This window comes from Hemicordylus capensis, chromosome 1 (genome assembly GCF_027244095.1).
Source record: "Hemicordylus capensis ecotype Gifberg chromosome 1, rHemCap1.1.pri, whole genome shotgun sequence".
NCBI classification, from domain to species: domain Eukaryota; kingdom Metazoa; phylum Chordata; class Lepidosauria; order Squamata; family Cordylidae; genus Hemicordylus; species Hemicordylus capensis.
The window spans coordinates 442233808-442253979 of NC_069657.1; the positions used below are offsets into that span (position 1 = coordinate 442233808).

General features: G+C 46.4%; 1 protein-coding gene across 3 annotated transcripts in view; it reads left to right on the forward strand.

The window, feature by feature from the left end:
- The window catches only part of SPTBN1 (spectrin beta, non-erythrocytic 1), a 277913-nt gene that overhangs the window by 196832 nt on the left and 60909 nt on the right, over positions 1-20172 (forward strand). For all 3 annotated transcript variants that reach the window (XM_053245880.1, XM_053245883.1, XM_053245886.1), the window contains 5 exons: positions 3907-4663; positions 6657-6859; positions 13960-14050; positions 17623-17769; positions 19311-19574. In XM_053245880.1, the coding sequence (XP_053101855.1) occupies positions 3907-4663; positions 6657-6859; positions 13960-14050; positions 17623-17769; positions 19311-19574 (1462 nt within the window). The remainder of the gene's footprint in view (positions 1-3906; positions 4664-6656; positions 6860-13959; positions 14051-17622; positions 17770-19310; positions 19575-20172) is intronic.

The following is a 20172-nucleotide window of genomic DNA, read 5'->3' on the forward strand; positions in this document are numbered from 1 at the left end:
TCTGAGTGTGGGCACCATTAGGAGCAGATCCAATTAGGTCTGATGCCATTTGTTGTCTAAGTTACTCTGTACACCCTGTTTTATTGGTGTTATTGAATACAATACTAAATGGATCTGCCCTTGGAGAGTGAAATGAGCTATTGCTTTTGATGGCACCAGGTTTTCTGGAATCACAATCCTTAATATTGAGAAGCAACATACTGAATGCAGCTCTGCAATTACTTTAGCAAGGTTTACAATATTCACAAACAAGGCAAGAGAATGGGTCGGTCTGCCATATAATTGTCAGCAAAGTTCCTCACTCAAAGATCTGGCTAGTTATATATTTATGTTATTATAACTAGCATTATTAGTAGTATTACTTTTATTAATATTAGTGTTATTATTACTAGCTTCACTTGTACAGCATGCCTGGCATTAGTTTCTTGGGACCTTCACATTATACCATAGAAGCAACTTGTTCATCTAGATTTCACATTTCCATTTAAGGCTGCATAACTTAGGCCCTACTGCAGGTGTACTACAAATCTCATTGTCACTGGCCTCTGTGGTTGAGGATTATGGGAGTTGTAGTTCAGAAACAGTTGGAGGGCCTGCTAACCAAGCAAAGAGGCACCTTTTTAAACACAGCATCCCTCCAGTGACTGTTGCTGGTGTCTATCTTATGCTTCTTTTTAGACTGTGAGACCTTTGGGGACAGGGAGCCATCTTTATGTATTTATTTTTATTTCTCAATGTAAACCGCTTTGGGAACTTTTGTTGCAATGTGGTATATAAATATTCATAGTAGTAGTAGGGCTGAAGTTGTGTGGCCCTGCTCCAAGTCATGGTTTGGAGGACTGCGAGCAAGCCTTGTGCTTGCATGCTCCCTCCTTCTCTTATTTGCTTGGCTTACTAGAATACTTGCTGGTTTGATCATGGAAACTAGCCAGAGAGAAGGCAACCTTGGACTTAATCCTGACCTAGTGCCCAGGTCCTGGTGCAAGATGTCAGAGTTGTAGAACCATTGGGGAACAGTGGCCATAGTGTGATCCAATTCCGCTTATATGCAAGTAGAGAATTGCCAAGGAAGTCCAATACAGATGCATTGGACTTCAGAAGAGGAAACTTCTCAAAAATGAGGGGACTTGTTAAAAGGAAACTGAAAGGGAAAGTCAGGAGGGACAAATCACTCCAGAAAGCATGGAACTTATTTAAAACCACAATAATAGAAGCTCAGTTTGAATACATACCAAGAAGGAGGAAAGGTACCACCAAGTTTAGGAGGACGCCAGATTTGCTAAAAAGCAGAGTCAGGGAAGCCATAAAAGGGCAGAAGACTTCCTTCAGAAAATGGAAGTCCTCCGAAATGAAGAGTACAGGAAGGAATAAATTCTGGCAAAAGAAATGCAAGGAGACGATATGGGATCCAAAAAGAGAGTTTGAGGAACATATAGCTAGGAGTGTCAGGGAGAATAACAAAAGCTTCTTTAAATATATCAGCAGCAGAAAACCTGCCAGGGAGGTGTTTGGCCCCTTAGGTGATGAGGGTGTGAAAGGGATTACTAAGGAGAATAAGGAGATAGCAGAGAAGCTAAATGAGTTCTTTGCATCTGTCTTCATGGCAGAGAATACTGACCATATACCCGCTCTGCAACTGAGTTTCTCAGGCTTGGAGGCTGAAGAATTGGGCCAATTTGAAGTGAAAAGAGAGGATATTCTAAACTGTCTTGAAAAAATAAAAGTTAACAAATCACCAGGGCCAGATGGCATCCACCCAAGAGTCCTGAAGGAACTCAAATGTAAAATTGCTGATCTCCTAGCAAAAATATTTATTATTTATTATTATTTATTTCTTTGATCTCTATACTGCCATTTTATACCGCCATATTACAAAATATGTAACTTGTCCCTACAATCAGGCTCTGTACCAGAGGACTGGAAAGGAAAGTAGCTAATGTCACTCCAATTTTCAAAAAGGGATCCGGGGGGATCCAGGAAACTATGGTCCGTAGTTTAACTTCTGTGTTGGGTAACTTCTGTGTTGGATAAATTGATGGAAAGTATACTTAAGGACAAAATTGTTAACATATAGAAGAAAAGGCCTTGCTGAAGGAACCAGCATGGCTTCCACAAAGGCAAGTCTTGCCTCACCAACCTTTTTCAGTTTTTTGAGAGTATCGACAGTCATGTGGATAAAGGTGATCCAGTTGACTATGTCACTTGGTCTACTTGAACTTCCAAAAAACTTTTGACAAAGTTCCCCACCAAAGGCTCTTGAGTAAACTTAGCAGTCATGGGATAAGGGGACAGTTTCATTTTTGGATCAGTAACTGGTAGAAGGACAGGAAACAGAGAGTAGGAATAAATGGACAGTTTTCACAATGGAGGGAAGTAGGAATTGGGGTCCCACAGGGATCGGTACTGGGATCAGTGTTCTTTAACTTATTCATAATGATCTAGAAGTTGGTATAAGCAATTAAGTGGCCAAATTTGCAGATGACACTAAATTATTTAGGGAAGTGAAATCTAAAACAGACTGTGAGGAGCTCCAAAAGGATCTCTCCAAACTGGGTGAGTGGGCAACAAAATGGCAAATGCAGTTCAATGTAACCAAATGTAAGGGATGCATATTGGGGCAAAAAACCCCAACTTCACATATACATTGATGAGGCCTTTGCTGTCAGTGACTGGCCAGGAGGGAGATCTTGGGGTCATGGTGGACTGTTTGTTGTGCAACAGCTGTGAAAAAGGGCAATTCCATGCCAGGGATCATTAGGAAGGAGATTGAAAATAAAAATGCTAATATTATAATGCCCTTATACAAAACTATGGTGCGGCCACACCTGGAGTACTGCATACAATTCTGGTCACCACATCTAAAAAAGGTCATTGTAGAACTGGAAAAGGTGCAGGAGAGGGCAGCCAAGGTAAGCAGGGGCCTAGAGCACCTTCCTTATGAGGCAAAGCTACAACCCCTGGGGCTCTTAAATTTGGAAAAGAGTTGACTATGGGGGGACATGGTAGAGGTGTATAACATTGTCCATGGAGTAGAGATAATGAACAGAGATATATTTTTCTCCCTCTCTCACAACACTAGAACCAGGTATCATCCCATGAAACTGAAGGCTGGGGATTTTAGGACTAACAAAAGGAATACTTTTTCATACAGTGAATAATTAATCTATGGAATTCTCTCCCACAAGATGTAGTGAGAACCAACAGCCTGTATGGCTTTAAGACGGGCTTAGACAAATTCGTGGAGCACAGGTCTATCAATGGCTACTGGTTGGTGGCTATAGGCCACCTCCAACCTCAGAAGCAAGATGCTTCTAAATAGCAGTTGCAGGGGAGCAACAGCAGGAGAGAGTGTATGCCCTCACCTCTTGCCAGTGGGCTTCTCAGAGGCACCTGGTGGGCCACTGTGTGAAACAGGATGCTGGACTAGATGGGCTATGGGCCTGATCTATCAAGTCTGTTCTTATGTTGATCAACCCATAGTTTGCTCTTATGTCTGAACCAGCAAATTGTGGCTAGAGTGAGCCCTCCAAACTAGGATTGCAAAACACAGTTTTATCCTGGTTTGGAGTTCCAAAGTTATCCTGGTTTGGAGTTGGAATTTGGCAATAATGTAAAACTATGGGATGAGCAAACTAAACCAGCAAGTATTCTGTTAAGCTGGATGTGGGAGAGGAAGGAGCATATGTCATGAAACATCTGAACACAGCCAGTAATAAAATGTTTTTGTAAGTGAGAGAGTGAAGAAAACACATTCTAAAGTGGGAATGAGTAGTAGATCCCTTAAAAGCCCTGACTGAATATTCTTTTAAAATGCAGTTAAAGGATAATTTAAAGGTTGGGATGGAGGAGTAATGGAAGTGTAATGAATTTATGTCTCAATTTCCCCCCTCCGTTTCTTTGTTCTAGGTGGAGTCAGTTCAGAGAATTGGTGGATATAAAGAAAGATGCACTCATCTCAGCCCTCAGCATCCAAAACTACCACCTTGAATGTAATGAAACCAAATCTTGGATCAGGGAGAAGACTAAAGTTATTGAATCAACCCAGGAACTCGGCAATGACCTGGCTGGTGTGACGGCCCTTCAGAGGAAGTTGACAGGAATGGAACGTGATCTGGTTGCTATCGAGGCCAAGCTAAGTGACCTGCAGAAAGAGGCTGAAAAGTTAGAATCAGAACATCCTGACCAAGCTCGGGCCATCCTATCCAGGCTCGCTGAAATCAATGATGTTTGGGAAGAAATGAAGACGACTTTGAAGAACCGTGAAGAGTCACTTGGGGAAGCAAGCAAGCTGCAGCAGTTTTTGCGTGACCTGGACGATTTCCAGTCCTGGCTGTCCCGGACCCAGACTGCCATTGCCTCGGAAGACATGCCAAACACATTGGCGGAGGCTGAGAAGCTGCTCACACAGCACGAGAATATTAAGAACGAAATCAACAATTATGAGGAAGACTATCAGAAGATGAGGGATATGGGCGAGATGGTGACCCAAGGGCAGACAGACGCTCAGTACATGTTCTTGCACCAACGCCTGCAGGCCTTAGACACTGGATGGAATGAGCTTCACAAAATGTGGGAAAACCGACAGAATCTTCTCTCCCAGTCTCATGCCTATCAGCTGTTCCTCAGAGACACAAAGCAAGCAGAAGCCTTTCTTAACAATCAGGTAAGTAGGCATCCGATTACAGAAATGACACTTCATCCTGTCCCATCATCAAGAGCTTAAGACAGTGATGTGAAAGGCATGTGCTCAGAAACGCGTGGGGGAGGCTCGAAGGTGGCGGGGGTGCTGCTTTAAGAGCGGGGGAGGGTACACTTACCCCTCCCACCGCTTTCCCCCCGCTGGCATCCATTTTTGTCAAAGCCCATGGGGCGGGCAGCATATCTCCCTGCCATCCCATTGCCCCCGTTGTCCAGATATAACTAGAAGTATCTGATACGCCTGTGTGCACCAGTGTGGGCATGCATCGGATACTTCCAGTTATATCTTGGCAATGGGGCAGCAGGGAGGTACGCTGCCACCCCGATGGGCTTTGACAAAAATGGACACCGGAGGGGGGAAAGCGGCAGGTGGGGTAAGTGCACCCTCCCCTGCTCTTAAAGTTAGACACCTCCTGCTGTCAAAACAGCGGAACCACCGGTTCTTCGAACTGGTTCTGTGCACATCTCTATGATGTGAGACTCGGGACCAATTCTCATGGCCAATTTTTTACTAGATGTGCATCAATAATGCCTCCTTGAGCAGGTCCAGATGCATCACACAGAACCATGGCTTATTTCAGCTAACTGAATGTCTAAATCTGCATCCATCAGCAAACCATGGTTTATTTTTGGCTGTCAAACCATCATCTGACCCCAGGGTTTCAAGTTGGTTGTTTTGTCTTAAATACAGTCTCACATGATGCTTGAACCTGCAATTGTGGATTAATCTTGATCAGTAGCTTCACACAGCTTTCACCTAGAGAGAGGCAAACCTAGATCATGGGAGGTAAGGGGTAACATTGGGACCAAAATCAAACACAAAATAGCAAAACAAACCAAGATTTGTTGATCATCCATAGTTCAAATCTAGGGAGCTATTCCCACGATCAGGCAAAATCGGGTAGGGGAGCCTAGCCTGATTTTGCCTGATCGTGGGATCCACCGGGCTCGCAGGTGAGCTCGGTGGCTCCCAGGCGGTTAACCTGCCTAAGTACCTCTCCCCTTAAACCGGGTTTGCGGAGCAAGCACTCTGCAAACCCGGTTTTCAAAATCGTGAGTAGGCGCGGCTCCACACTGCAGCTACTGACGAGTAGACGCCCGGAGGGGAGGCGAAAAGCCGCCTCCCGGCTCTGGGGGTCTCTCCAGTATGCCCTGCGTGGAGCTTCCGGGGGCCGTGTGGCCCCCGAATTCCCCAGCCCCTGCTGGCTCCGTCATGGAGCCGGCAATCATGTGGGCAGCCGATCCGGCTGCCCAGGGCTTCCGCTTGCTCATCTGCGGGGAGAGCAGGCTTAGCCCACTCTCCCCACTTTTCTCCCCAAACCGGGTCTCACTGATCGTGAGACCCAGCTCTAGGTCTACAAAACACTGTAAATCTAAAATAAACCCACCCCTTTTCTTTTTCGTCCTGGATTGTAAGTGGAGGTTAGCTGCCTGCAAGAGGCTCAGTCCCCAGGTATAAATTACCCCTTTGTTGCAGCACATATAATTTTGTACTGGCAAACAAAGATGGGATCTAAGCCTGATCATGGGAGCTCAGCCAACAGAGCTCAGCCAACCCAAGAAAGAGTCTGTGAATCGTCTCCTAAGCGCTGCTTCACAGAGTCATTTTCTTACAATGAGGTTGCCTGGTGAAGCCAATCAGTTGACATACTGAAGTGTGGTGCATCCTTGTGAATGCTCCAGTGTAACTCAGAAGTGCATCAACATTACAACTCCTCTCCTAGCTTAGCTCATGTTTGAAAGGCTTTCCAGGAAGTGGTTTGCTGCTATCTCGATGCAGGTTGGAAACATGTCTTAAGAAATCACAGGAGTAGTCAATGCCAGCCTGCACTGACTACACCATGTCGTCCTGATATGAAAAGAATTGTGTCGATCAGCTTCACTGCACACTTCCTGGGTAATCAACGGTGGGTCATAAATTGTCAGAGAATTGTATGGTTCTCTTTTTTAAACCGTAGGAATATGTTTTGGCACATACTGAGATGCCCACCACTTTGGAAGGGGCGGAAGCCGCTATCAGAAAACAGGAGGATTTCATGACCACCATGGATGCCAATGAGGAGAAGCTCAATGCAGTTGTAGAGACTGGAAGGAGGCTGGTTAGTGATGGCAACATCAACTCTGACAAGATCCAAGAGAAAGTGGACTCAATTGATGACAGGTACCATTGGCTAATAATATTTAGGGAGCCTTGTGCACTGGGCTCTCCAACTCCCCGGGGTCATACATATAGAACATACAGTCATCTCAGATATCCAAATGGCTCAGATATCCGAACCAACAGCCCCTCAAGTTAGGTCAATCTAGCACTCTAACCAGTGCACTACACTGACTCTCTATTATTTGTCAAGGGAGAAAATACACACACATTCCGAATGCCTACATGTTTTCCACTGAGCAGCTAATAGCAGCTCAAGGGAGGAGAGACTTGGTTCAGGCCATGATGCAGGGGGAAAGGGTTATTTCTCCCTCACCCACCACTGTGTGTAGCTGCCCTTAGCAGAAGACAAGGTTATTGGAATATGCATTCATGCATCTCCTTCTTCATGTTTCCTTTGGTCCTGAACTACCTAGTGGGAACATGCAGAATGGAACACATTGGCTGATATCCAGACAAACAAAGTGCTTTTGCAGTGAAAAAAGTTGCAACAACAATGCAAAAGCAGCTGATGAAAAAATACAAATGCATTTTGAAAATAATCATTCTCAAGGAATATCTCCACTCCCTAGGAGGGCTTGAGCAAGAATCCACATCTCTTTTAGGCAGTTAAGTGGAAATATTCATTGAGAAAGATTCTTTTCAAAATGCACTGGAATAGATTTTTTTTTAGAATGAATATTTTTGTCAGCTGCTTTTACATTGTTGTTGGGTCCATCTCACCTGATATTGATCCTTGATTTCATTCTGCAGTGAAGAAAGTTGCCGTCGTGCAAGTATAGCTGTATGATGGTACAGGGGTGCTCAAAAGTGCACCCTTGTACTATTGTGTTCTTGTGCAAAGCTTCCTTCAAAACCCATGAGGCATGTCACAGGTTTTTTTGTTTTGTTTGCTTCTGTATGTTTGTATACCACCCCAAACTTGTGTCTCTGAGCTGTTCACAATGTAGATTAGTTCAAACATGGTGGTAGCACAACAGAAGCCTGGAGCATGAGCTACAGACTTCGCATAACTAGTTAGTGCAACAGCCTTACACTTCTGCAATACGTTTGTGCAAGCAATTTGTTAGTTGGGATGTCAGCCAGTGAAGAAGTTTGGTAACTGAGGGCCAAAGAAATAGAGAGGAGAGCTGGTCTTGTGGTAGCAAGCATGACTTGTCCCCTTAGCTAAGCAGGGTCCACCCTGGTTGCATATGGATGGGAGACTTGATGTGTGAGCACTGTTAAGATATTCCCCTTAGGGGATGGAACTGCTTTGGGAAGCTGAAGGTTCCAAGTTCCCTCCCTGGCAGCATTTCCAAGATAGGGCTGAGAGAGATTCCTGCCTGCAGCCTTGGAGAAGCCAGTCTGTATAGACAATAGTGAGCTAGATGGACCTATGGTCTGACTCAGTATATGGCAGCTTCCAATGTTCCTATGAAATGATAACAGTAAATGCATAGTGGCTGCTTAATGGAGACTTTATGGGAAATCAGTTTTCAAAGCACAATGAGATCAGTGTCAAAAAATTGCATCCCCCATCCTATATTGAACATAGACTTTTTTTAAATTTGCAATATTCATATAATAACATAGAATAGTAACATAATAAGACAGTGTGTATAACAATCATATGTTCCAAACATCACAAGAAAATCCAGAATCTAATCTAGTACTATTAATATAATAAATATAATCTGCCCAAGTACGTTGAAACTGTGATTCTACTCTCACAGCCTCTATTATATTGAACATAGATGAGGCCACAAGCAATCAGGTCACCAGATAGCCAGCTGTATATTGGTTTGAAATAATTACAGACTCAGGGCAAATGTTTAGTCCTATGTATTGCTTCTCAGTTGCCTCCTCTACAAGGATTCATTTGGCTACAAGACCTGCGACCTCTTAGGGGCTCTTGAGTCCTAATAAATGCAGCAGACCTTCCCAGCTCAGAGGCAGTCTGAGAACTGTTGACTGCAGGAGAAGGTGGTGACAGGCACTATCGGCACAGCTTCATAAAGTGTATCTAGTGCATCTTCTGCACTGACTTCCCTGCCAAGTTTGTCTAGACTTCTGCCGTCAGCCGCAAGCAGTGTGCACGCCCAGCCAGACTCTTCACTGATGGTTACCTCTGCCAAATACATGTCTGAGAGGCACAGCAGGATGAAGAAATCAGGGTGGCTCTGGAGGCCGTGGGAGTGCGGGTTTCCAGGCTGCAGTCAGCTGTCAAGCCTTGTAGCTCAGTAAGCGGGGCATATGCTTAGCATGCAGCAGGCCCCCAGGTTCAAGCCCCATCATCTCCAGGTAGAGGATTTTAGATAGCAGATCTAGGGGGAAACCCGAGTCCTTAGTTGCTGCCGATCATTGTAGACAGTAGCCCTATTCAGACATAATGTTGAACACTCATATAAAGAGTGTTCTTCAACATGGTCTCTGTGCTTGTAGCTCAACAGTAAAGCATATGCTCTGCACAGAGAAGGTCCCAGGATCAACTCCAACAGGTTGCTTACCTGTAACTTTAGTTCTTCCCGTGGTCATCTGTGCTTTACATGAATGGGCTTTGCCCTCAGCAGATTACAGACAGCTTCACGTGAATGGTGACTGAACACCTCAGTACTCCACCCCTTTTTCGCCTCTGGAGCAACCCAGACATAGATCTGTTTGCCAACACCCCACAATTGCCAGTGCAGACTCTTCTGCTCCAGGGCGGGACAAGGCAGACGCTCACTCTGAGAAGCGTTCTCCCTTACCTGGACAGGACCTTTTGCCTACCTGTTCCCACCGCTGCTGCTCATACCTCACGTCCTCCTCAAAATACAACAGGAGCAACTTGATTGCATACTCATAACACCCTAGGCCTTGGTTTACCACCTCCTTCACATGTCGGGCAGTCTACACCTGTGTCTACCCACAGATGCTCACTTACCCAAGCCTCGGGGAAGCTCCTTCATCCCAGCATTCAGAACCTCCACCTCACAGCATGGAGGATACAGACTCCTTCTCACAGGAACTCTGGTAAGCCCTTTCAGCAGCCTGCAACAATGAAATCCTAAAATCACAAATGGCAACATTTTCTCCAACTCCTGGCAAAAGGCAACACTGTCTTGTCGAGCCTTACCTCAAAGAACGTATACTCACACCTGTTACACCTCAAACAGCCAGGCTTGCAAGCATCCTCCCTCTGGGATCATCTAGCAACTATCATGGCTCATGCCCCCTCGCAGAAACCCTCTTGGTCTCAAAACCATACTGTTAAACGGTTCCTAAAAGGCCTGACCCACCTTTACCCCGACAACCCAATCATGGCACCCGCATGGAATCTCTCACTGGTGCTCTCCTACCTAATAGGCCCACCCTTCAAACCCCTAGCAACTACTCACTTCAAGCTCCTGTCGTACAAAGTAGCCTTTCTGGTCACTATCACAGCTGCATGCAGTATCAGCAAACTAAGGGCTTTACAAGTCAACCCCCCGCCCTTAACTCATCTTCCAAAAGGACAAGGTGGTCCTCCGCCTGGATATTTCCTTCCCAAAGGTAGTATCCTCATTCCACGGCTTCCAACCATTCATGGTATCTGTTTTCTTTCTGGAACCCCAGGACCATGCACAACGTAACCTATACTCTTTAGATGTCAGGAGAGCACTGGCATTTTCCATGCAACGCACAGCACAGTGGCGCAAATCAACTTCTTTATTCATCACCTAGGATGGGTCAAGCTGTGGGAATTAAGCCTCCGCTCAGACTCTGTCCCGCTTGGTGCTTCACACTATACAACTCTGCTATGAGATTGTGAAAAAGCTGCTGTCTGCATCAGAGTTCCCTCAACCAGGACAGCCGCTATATCAGTCGCCTTTGACCAGGCAGTCTCCCTGGTCATCATCAAAATCAAACAAACAAACCAAAAGCTGTGACCTGGTTGTCACAGCACTCCTTCATACGGCACTATGCCCTAGATATTAGGGCCCGCAGAGATGCGTCCTTCACATCATCTCCCTCCTCCAGGTAAGATACCCTTTGGACATAGCTTGCTATGGGTGCTAGCTATGCGCCCATTCGTGTAAAGCACAGAGACCACGTCGAAGAATAACAGGTTGCTTACCTGTAACTTTAGTTCTTCTAGTGGTCATCTCTGCTCCTACATGCCCTCCCATCCTCTCCTCTGTAGTTCAACATATTAGCTGTCTCAGGGACTGAGAAGGGAAAGCTGGCATAGGCGCATATCACCAGGTGGGGGGTGGCTACCACCAAAAACCTCCATCTTGAGAGAAGCTTGGAAACTCCCTGATGTGGTCTGTGTGTAGGTGCAAAGCCCATTCCTGTAAGAGCACAGATGACCACTAGAAGAACTAAAGTTACCGGTAAGCAACCTGTTGGAGTTGATCCTGGGACCTTCTGTATGCAGAGCATATGCTCTACTGTTGAGCTACAATTCCATTTCCGAAGTTGCCCTAAGTCCTTATTGCAGGGGTTCTCAAACTTGGGTACCCAGATGTTGTTGCTGGAGTACAGCTCCCATCATTCCCAGACACACCAGCCAATGTGTTTGGCCATTATGGCTGGGGGTGATGGTAGTGGTATTCCAACAACATCTGAGGGCCCAGATTTGAGAACTGCTGACTTATGGTGAGGTTAAGCCAGCATCTTCACATGCAAAGTGATAGAAGTGCAAAGCTGCCTTGTTCTAAGTCAAACCACTGCAATTCTTAGATTTCAGCAGGGCCAGAGAGAACATAAGAACAGCCCTGATGGATCAGGCCCAAGGCCCATCTAGTCCAGCATCCTGTTTCACACAGTGAACATAGGAAGCTGCTGTATACTGAGTCAGACCATTGGTCTATCTAGCTCAGTATTGTCTTCACAGACTGGCAGCAGCTTCTCCAAGGTTGCAGGCAGGAATCTCTCTCAGCCCTATCTTGGAGAAGCCAGAGAAGGAACTTGGAACCTTCTGCTCTTCTCAGAGCAGCAGCTCCATCCCCTGAGGGGAATATCTTACAGTGTTCACACTTCTAGTCTCCCATTCATATGGAACCAAGGCGGACCCTGCTTAGCTATGGGGACAAGTCATGCTTGCTACCACAAGGCCAGCTCTCCTCTCTCAGTGGCCCACCAGATGCTGCTGGAAGCCTACAGGCAGGAGTTGAGGCTATGCCTCCTCTCCTGCTGTTACTCCCCTGCAACTGGTACTCAGAGGCATCCTGCCTTTGAGGCTGGAGATGGCCTGTTGCCCTCCAACTAGTAGCCTAATGATTGAATCACCCGCAACCTTCGCACCAGGCAAGTAAGTCACTGTGCAGTCAACACGCGGGTCACGAACCCAATTATTTATACCTCTAATGATCGAATCACCGACTACAAGGAGGCCCCCACCCCCCGGAGGAGTATCCCCTGTGCGAGAAGATATGGGCTCATCATTCATGGAAGGGGTCCCTTCTAAAGGAGCATTTCCTTCTCCCTCGGAGGGCCCAACCCTTTATCTTTTGGGACGGCTCCCTTAGCTACTAGCTAGCTACAGGGGGGCAATGGCTAAAATTGGGAGGCGTCAAGATAGGACTTGTGGATTTTATTCAGAGCCCTTCCTATTTTTTCCTCCATAACTTGAATGCAGAACCACCTAGCTCGGTATTGCCTTTGCTGACTGCCAGCAATTTATGTTTAGGAGCTTTAAAAAAAACCTCACCCCCCTTTTTGGCACACATAGGTGTAACCACCTGCAAAGCTGTCTTAGACCACTGGAACATGTCTTGCTAAAAGCAGGTTTAAGGGTGCTGAGTCATAGCAAAATCTTATTAAAGAGCCTTTGAAGAAACATATGTTGTGTGGGGAGGCCTAGAAATGTGTAATGGAATCAATAACAAACCTTCAGTTCTGTCAGTGCATTTCGCCTTTCAAGTGGTTTGTTTGCATTTTTTAAAGCAAAAAACATTGGACCAAGTTTTGCCCTGTATTTAAGCAGGGAATCTCTCATTGACTGGTTTAAAAAAATAATAGTGGCCCAGCATCTTTGGCCAAATCCAATAAAACTCAAATGATGCACAGGAAATAAAATTACCGCTGCCTGCAACGAGCCTGGTTTTAAAATATCATATTCCCATCTAGTTTCAATTACAAAAAGGGAGAACGCTGCCAGCACAAAATAACCTCATTATTTTGTTTCTAGAGTTTTAAGGGCTAGTGTCATAGAGTGAGCATCTGAGGCTTCAACCTGAGAACCCTGGCTTCAGATCTAAGTGGCCTTTAGTCCTATTCCCACATTACGTCCAAGGCACATACAGTAGTACACTTCCTGTCTGTACCCACAGGGGTGCAGATCCCCATCCCACAAGCACTGGAGGAGTTCCCCCTTCATGTTACTGAACTCCTTCTACGCTGTCAGTCGGTGTAGACAATTACTGAGCTAGATGGACCAATGGTCTGACTTGGTATAAGGCAGCTTCTTATATTCCTAGCCCAGGGGTTTCCAGTTGTGGCCCTACAGGTGTTTGGGGCCCACAACTCTCATCAGTGGTTATTGGCTACTGTGACTGGGAGTGGTGGGATTGATTGACCCAACACAGCTGGAGGGCCGCAGTTGGACACCCCTGCCCTGGCCTGGTCCAAGCAGGACGGACTCCATATGAGTGTTTCTTTCCATTTGGCCCAACCAAACATTTCCTCTCCCATCACTACAGCTGCTCACCATACAAACAGATCCTGTTTTCTCATAGTGCTAGACACTTCAAATTACCATCTCTTCTTAGAGATGGCTTTTTGGAAATGTACCTTCTTAGACGTAGACTAGAGGAGGTTTTTTCTGTAGTTCAACCAAAAAACAACAACACCCTTTGAACAGACTCATATTCAAACTCCCTTCACTGTCAAAGTCCCTGCCTTTATCTTGCATACATTTACCCTCTGTAATGTTTCCCTTTGTTTTCTTCTGCGTAGGGACTTTCTTTTTCATTCCCTGTGTAGGGACAAACTCATTTCAAGGAGTTTTGCCCCTGATTAGAGGGCATTTTAGAGTCCCAAGATTGGGAGATATTTGCACTGGGCTACAACAGAGCTTCCATTCAGATGGCGAATAATAATCCAATCCACAATGTTCCCACATGTAAAAGTTCCTTGCTTGTTATTGTTTTCAACAGACATAAGAAGAATCGTGAGGCAGCCAGTGAGCTTCTGATGAGACTGAAAGACAACAGAGATCTTCAAAAGTTTCTTCAGGATTGCCAAGAGGTAATCTTTAAAAAAAAATTGAAGAAAACGGTCCTTTCCTTCTCTTCCTTCCCCTTCACCAAAAATCACTTGGAGTCTGTTTGGGTGTGTTTCCATTTGTCTTTCATCTCTGAGCCATTAATTTGTCATAGATGATAGGCATCATCCCTCAAACAGCTGATTAGTCCAGAATAGCAGCCAGTTGCTAGGGGGTTTCCACACCCGCTTTTTGTTAGAAAATTGTCAAAGACTTTACAGTTTTATTAAAGAAAATAGGGAAATGGTCATGTGAGCCTTCTGGATCTGATCCTGAAGATAATTGCAAGATGATAAGCCTGGGGTTCCCAGAAAAGCCATTCCCAATTTCAGGTTGGTTTTTCCCCTCCATGGGAAAATATACATTAAAGAGCTTTATGTCAGAATGCAGAGCCCACGGAAGCAGCCCCTTTCACCGTTCTTCCATGACTACACTTTTGTTGTGATACTTCAGATGCTAGTGAGCTTTGAGATAAACTTTGACAGACACTAAGGTTATTCACGTGACCAAAACTTACCTGGCCTGGGGAAGGCTGGAGCCCTCCTGACTTTCCCCATGCGACCAGGCTTCCCAGCGCTGCCTGCCCACGCGACCAACACATGAGCACTCTGGGACTGGCAAGGGGGAAAGCAGGCTGTGGCCTCCCACAATGCACCATGTGAGGAGTGTGGTGCATTGGGAGATTTCCCCACTGCCAGGCACTGTGGCCTCCCAGCTCTAGAGACACTTGAGGCAACCCGAGCATTCACACATCTGGGGAGTGGGGTAGAAGGTCACCCTCGCCCCCTTCTGCCTCACTGTTTGCCTGGGTACAAAACCCAGGCTACTCCAGTGCAGAGCACCGGGATCAGGACCTTTCCTGGCACTCTGCATGGCTAGCCCTACCCGGGTAGTGCTGTACAAGCCCAGGTTTGGCTGGTTGTGTGAACGCCCTTAATGAATTTGTGATACTTGGAAAGCATGAGAAAAATGACCAGTCTTCTGTATAACCCTGGTCTAGGGCTACCATCTCTGTTCCATGCTCTTTTCCCAGAGCCATTTTGCAGAGAGGACCATGCTTGCCCTCCAAGGATTTGAAGGAGGAAAAGAGTGTTAAAATCAGGACATGCAAACACTGGAATATAGAGAATTAACCAACTCCCAAGTTTAGCCACTAACTGGCAACAGTCTGAGTTGTCTGGGGAGCTCTGCTGAAGCAAGGACAGTGCCTTTTTGTGCATGTTTTTCTTGGCTGCACATGCGCAGCTTTAGTCAGGTGTTTGCCTATAACCACCACCACCGCCAAAGGAGTTTGTAAATTATGCAGTTGTTTCTTACTGAAGAAAACAGGTTGCAGACCTCATAGCAGCGTAGGTTGGCCTTTCCCCTGTCCACACTGACATGGGCTTTGCTTTTTAGATCTCTTATTTCTTAAATAGTGGACAGGGCATGTCAGCATTTTAATAATTGGTTGCTATAGCAATCAAAGCACATTGGTTAGCAGCTAAACTGAACTTAAGCTACCTAGAAACATAACCCCAAACCTAGTCATGCTGCCCATAGGCCTCTTGCAGTGCAAAATGTGTATCTGTTCAGACATAGGAGAGCAAGTGTGAAATTACATATTTCTATTTGGCTCTCTCTGTACACATGCAAAGAAACAAAGCAAGTCTGCTTACTTGAAGGATAAGTCTCTGAGAAATATCCAGAATCAAGGGCTAATAGTTGCTGGGCAGTTTTTCCATCAGATGGAAAATAAATGCCCATGCCTTTGAGTTGACAGTCTAAACATCCATAGTTTGCAGAAAATAAGTATATGGCTGATTGAGTCATACTACTAATGTTTGAGCACTACCGCCCCTGAGTCAGACAATGAGGTCATGCACATGACCTTGCTGGGGAGGAAAGTAATCCTGCCTTCCCCAGCAGACAAGTGGCCGCTATCCACCCCTCTGTTGTGCTGCACACCCACACAAGCAGTGGCACGGCAAAGGGAGATGCTGGGAGTGGGAGGACTTTCCCGCCCCCCACATCCCAGAGTGCCCCAGGGCACAAGCACAGTGGCGCACAAGTGCAGTGGGTCACAAGCGCACTTGGCACAGCTGCCTCTTCCCCCTAGCTTGCTGCCAGAAATGGCCGTGGGCCAGGGGGAAGCCATTTAACCTGGTGGCGATCACCCAGACGATTGCCAGCCGAGGTTAAACGGAGCACAGGTTAAATGTTAGGTACTTTGCCTACTGTTCAAGGTTGTTCACGGGTTCCATTTTGCATTTCTTGGGTATGGAAGTGGGGCTTGGCATGGGTGCAGAGCCGGGAGCGACCTTGCTTCTGGGCTGCCCTGCTCTAGGTTAGGCTGCTCGTGCGAATACCCTTGCTGTTGCCCTAGTTCATTCTCCTACATGGAAAAGGAGCTTTAACTCCTTTTCCAGTTGAGATGATGCAAGTTGGGATGATACAAGAAACCGTTGGATCATAAACGAGCATGGAAGAAGGGATGAGCCCATTCCCTCACCCCTCCCCTTTCCTCTTCTCTTTAAATGCCTTCCCCATTGCATTATGGGTGAAGTCAGCTCCAGAAGCTGGCTCCAGTGAAGGGATTGCTTCTGGCCACTCAACCCATCCTGCCCCAGCTACTGTGATGGGCAGCTGAAGGGACGTCTTCCAGAGCAGAGTTAAGTCTTTCCTCCCTGTCCCATCACATGGCCTTCCAGACTCCCTCCATGTTAGAATAATCTGGCATCAAAGGGAACATGGCACTGCTCTGGGGCAGACCGGCCACTACAGGGCAGATGTCCCAGTGAGAACCTTTCTTCAGTTTATGAACAGCTTCTTTGTTAGCTTCCTCTGAAAAGCAGATTCTTCTAATTCCCACAATTACACACTTTCCTTTTATTGCCCTCCTTAACAAGCCTTTTATGAAGTGACCTTTGGAAATGTTCGTGAATGAAAAATGGCCTTTGTTGGCCCAGAATAGAGGCGACTGGGCAAGCCATTCAGCTCTGCTCCGCTCCCCTTGCCTGGGTGAGGTTTGATCAGCAAGAGGGCGTCTACTGCAGGGAATGGAGCCCAGATCTGTTTATAGACTTTCCTCTTGGGGCCACTGGCTGCAAAGATGCCAAATGTGCAACTTCTGGAAGGTTTTGCTAAATGCACAATATTGGTTTTCCTAAACCTTTTTTTTAAATTAAGGAAGAGCGAAATAGTGATAGAAATGGGCACACAAAAAATATCCAGACGGTGGATGTTCCAAAGTTCTGTGGCCACTACAGAAGGCACCAGAAATGCTGGTGACCAACCTGGCCTTCATTGAGCTGATGCCTCCATCTGGGCCTCACTGGCTGATCTCTGATCTCACAGAGGTTCATATTGGTGTAGGACAGGCTTCCCCAAACTGTGGCCCTCCAGATGTTGCTGAACTACAACTCCCAGCATCCCTAGACACAATTTTTTGTGGCTGGGTATGCTGGAAGTTGTAGTTCAGCAACATCTGGAGGGCCGCAGTTTGAGGAAGCCTGGTGTAGGAGCTTGTGGTCTCCATAGCACTATATCTAGTGACCTTTCCCCATCTGCTTTTCAGCTGTCCCTCTGGATTAATGAGAAGATGCTTACAGCACAGGACATGTCTTACGACGAAGCAAGAAACCTGCACAGCAAGTGGCTGAAACACCAAGCGTTCATGGCTGAGCTTGGATCCAACAAAGAATGGCTTGACAAAATTCAGAAGGTACCTAGAATGAAATCGCAGTTGTGAAGGGATGCAGACACCCAGGTCTGCCATGTGCAGGGACTGCATCAACGAAATGCCCGCCATTTGTAGAAAAGTTTCTGTTTCATTAAGGTGGTCATTCCAAGTCTTTGGAATTGTATGGTGCTATGTTGACTGCCACCACTTTTACCAGAAAAGAGAAGTGGTGTTTGGGTGCATGTGGAGATGCTGGACAGGTAAACCCAGTGAGGTTTCTAGACCAGGGCTCCCAACCCTTGGGTCCCCAGGTGTCTGTCTGTTTGTCTATCTATCATATTTCTATACTTCCTGATATGTGCATCTCTAGGAGATGTACCAAGTTAGAAAACACAACACATGTATAAACAGTATAAAAACAGTCAAAATTCACAAAACAAATAAACACCCATCTCTCAAGATAAAAACACATTAAATAGTTAACATTTTCAGTTAAAAGCCTGGGAAAACAAGTACATCTTGAGGGTCTTCCTTAAAGCAAACAGAGAAGGAGCTGCTCTTATTTCAACAGGGGGCATATTCCAAAGCCCTGGGGCAACCACAGAGAAGGCCTTTGGCCATTGTGTCTGGGATGAGGAGAGGTGTCATCCAACCATATTTGGGGACCCAATCTGGAGCCCCTGTTCTAGACTAAAGACCGGCATGGGAAATTTAATCAACAACAACAAAAGAAAGTATCAGATTTGAGTCCCTATTTCAGCTCTCATCTCAGCTGTGAATTCCCTCAGTCACCTTAGACTAGTCTCTACACTCTCAGCCTCCATCACGAATCTAGAGATCACAATACTGTCCTGTTGTACATGTCTACGTACAGATTACTGAGATCATGGCCTGCTTCAAACATCACAGTCCCAGTTTGGAGAATCGGGAGCATATGGCAAGCTTGTCCACTCCTTTCTCCTTCTCCCTCCTACTTTCATCTGCATTCTCTCCACCATTTCTGGGTTTCCGGTAACTGTAAATTGACACCCTGGGAGTGATCACGTTGGCCTTAGCCGCTATCCAAAACTAGGGTTTCAAGTAGGTTTGCAAACCATCATTTGGAGGTTAGCGCTAACCAAATTGCCCAGATGGGATCTCATGGCAAAGTATGATTGGAGCAGAGGCAGTACTAGGTCCTGAGGCAAGGAACCAAATGCTGCTAGTGGGGGCCAGCCCCCTTTCAAAATTGACCCATGCAAAGGTTGAAAGTGGCATTGGGAGGAAAGGGAAGTTGCTGATAGCCTCTTCGTCTCTCCTTGTGCTCCTTGCAAGGCTAGCAAGAAGTGTGAGGAGAGGTGCTCCTGGGTGAGTTTGGTCCCCAAGAGCTGCTCCAATTGTGGCAGTGAGGGGGGGGTGCATCTTGTCACCCTACATGTTACCCTGCTGGCATTTGAGTAATCTGCTGCCTGAGGTGACCGCCTCAGCTTGCCTCACGGAAAGATCGCCCTGGGTTAGAGGAACCCAGAAGTAGAAAAAGAAATTGGTGCGTGGGAGGGGAGAAAGCTTAAGTGCTCCTGGCTGACATTTCTATTTCTCTGCAGGAAGGGATGCAGCTTATTGCAGAGAAACCCGAAACGGAGTCAATCGTGAAAGAGAAGCTGACATGCCTGCACCAAATGTGGGAAGAGCTCGAAAGCACCACCCAGACTAAAGCTCAGCGGCTTTTTGACGCCAATAAGGCTGAGCTGTTCACCCAGAGCTGCGCCGACTTGGATAAGTGGCTGAATGGATTGGAAAGCCAGATACAGTCCGATGACTACGGCAAAGACCTCACCAGCGTCAACATTCTGCTAAAGAAACAACAGGTTGGACCAGTGGACTCTTCAGCTTCTCCTGGAAGCAGGGGGATGAGTAGGGTTGATGAGGGCCGTGCACGAATTATCAGGTGGCCAAGGGTGCTCAGCTCTCTTAACTTTCGTGTTGGTCCCTTAGCTGCTGTTTTTTGGAAGGCTAACCGGGGTGGGGTGCGGGAATGATTTAGCTGAATTTGAGGAGAGTTGTCGTAGCACTTGTTGGTTTCGTTAAGAGCCCCCTACCTCCCCCCCCCGAATTTGAGCATTGGGTGATACGTTTTTGGGTGGGGATGTGGATATAGGGGCGGGGTGTGTAACCCATCTCACTTGCATCTCCAGCCATATAGCTGTGATTCCACATTGCCGATTTGTATTTATTTGTACAAATCAAATATCATCATGTGACCATATTAAAACAAATGTACCAAGCTGAGCAGCATTTAGGATCCTGAGTTTCCAAAAGCCAGTATGAATGCAAATGTTTCCACCAGTTCCCTTAAACTAGTCATTGTCAAGGGGTTCGTTCTCACAGTCCAAATCAAGGTAGGGGGAGCATCTGTCCAGGATAGGAGAGCTGTGTGTGCTCCTGATTGGCAGTCACATGTTCACA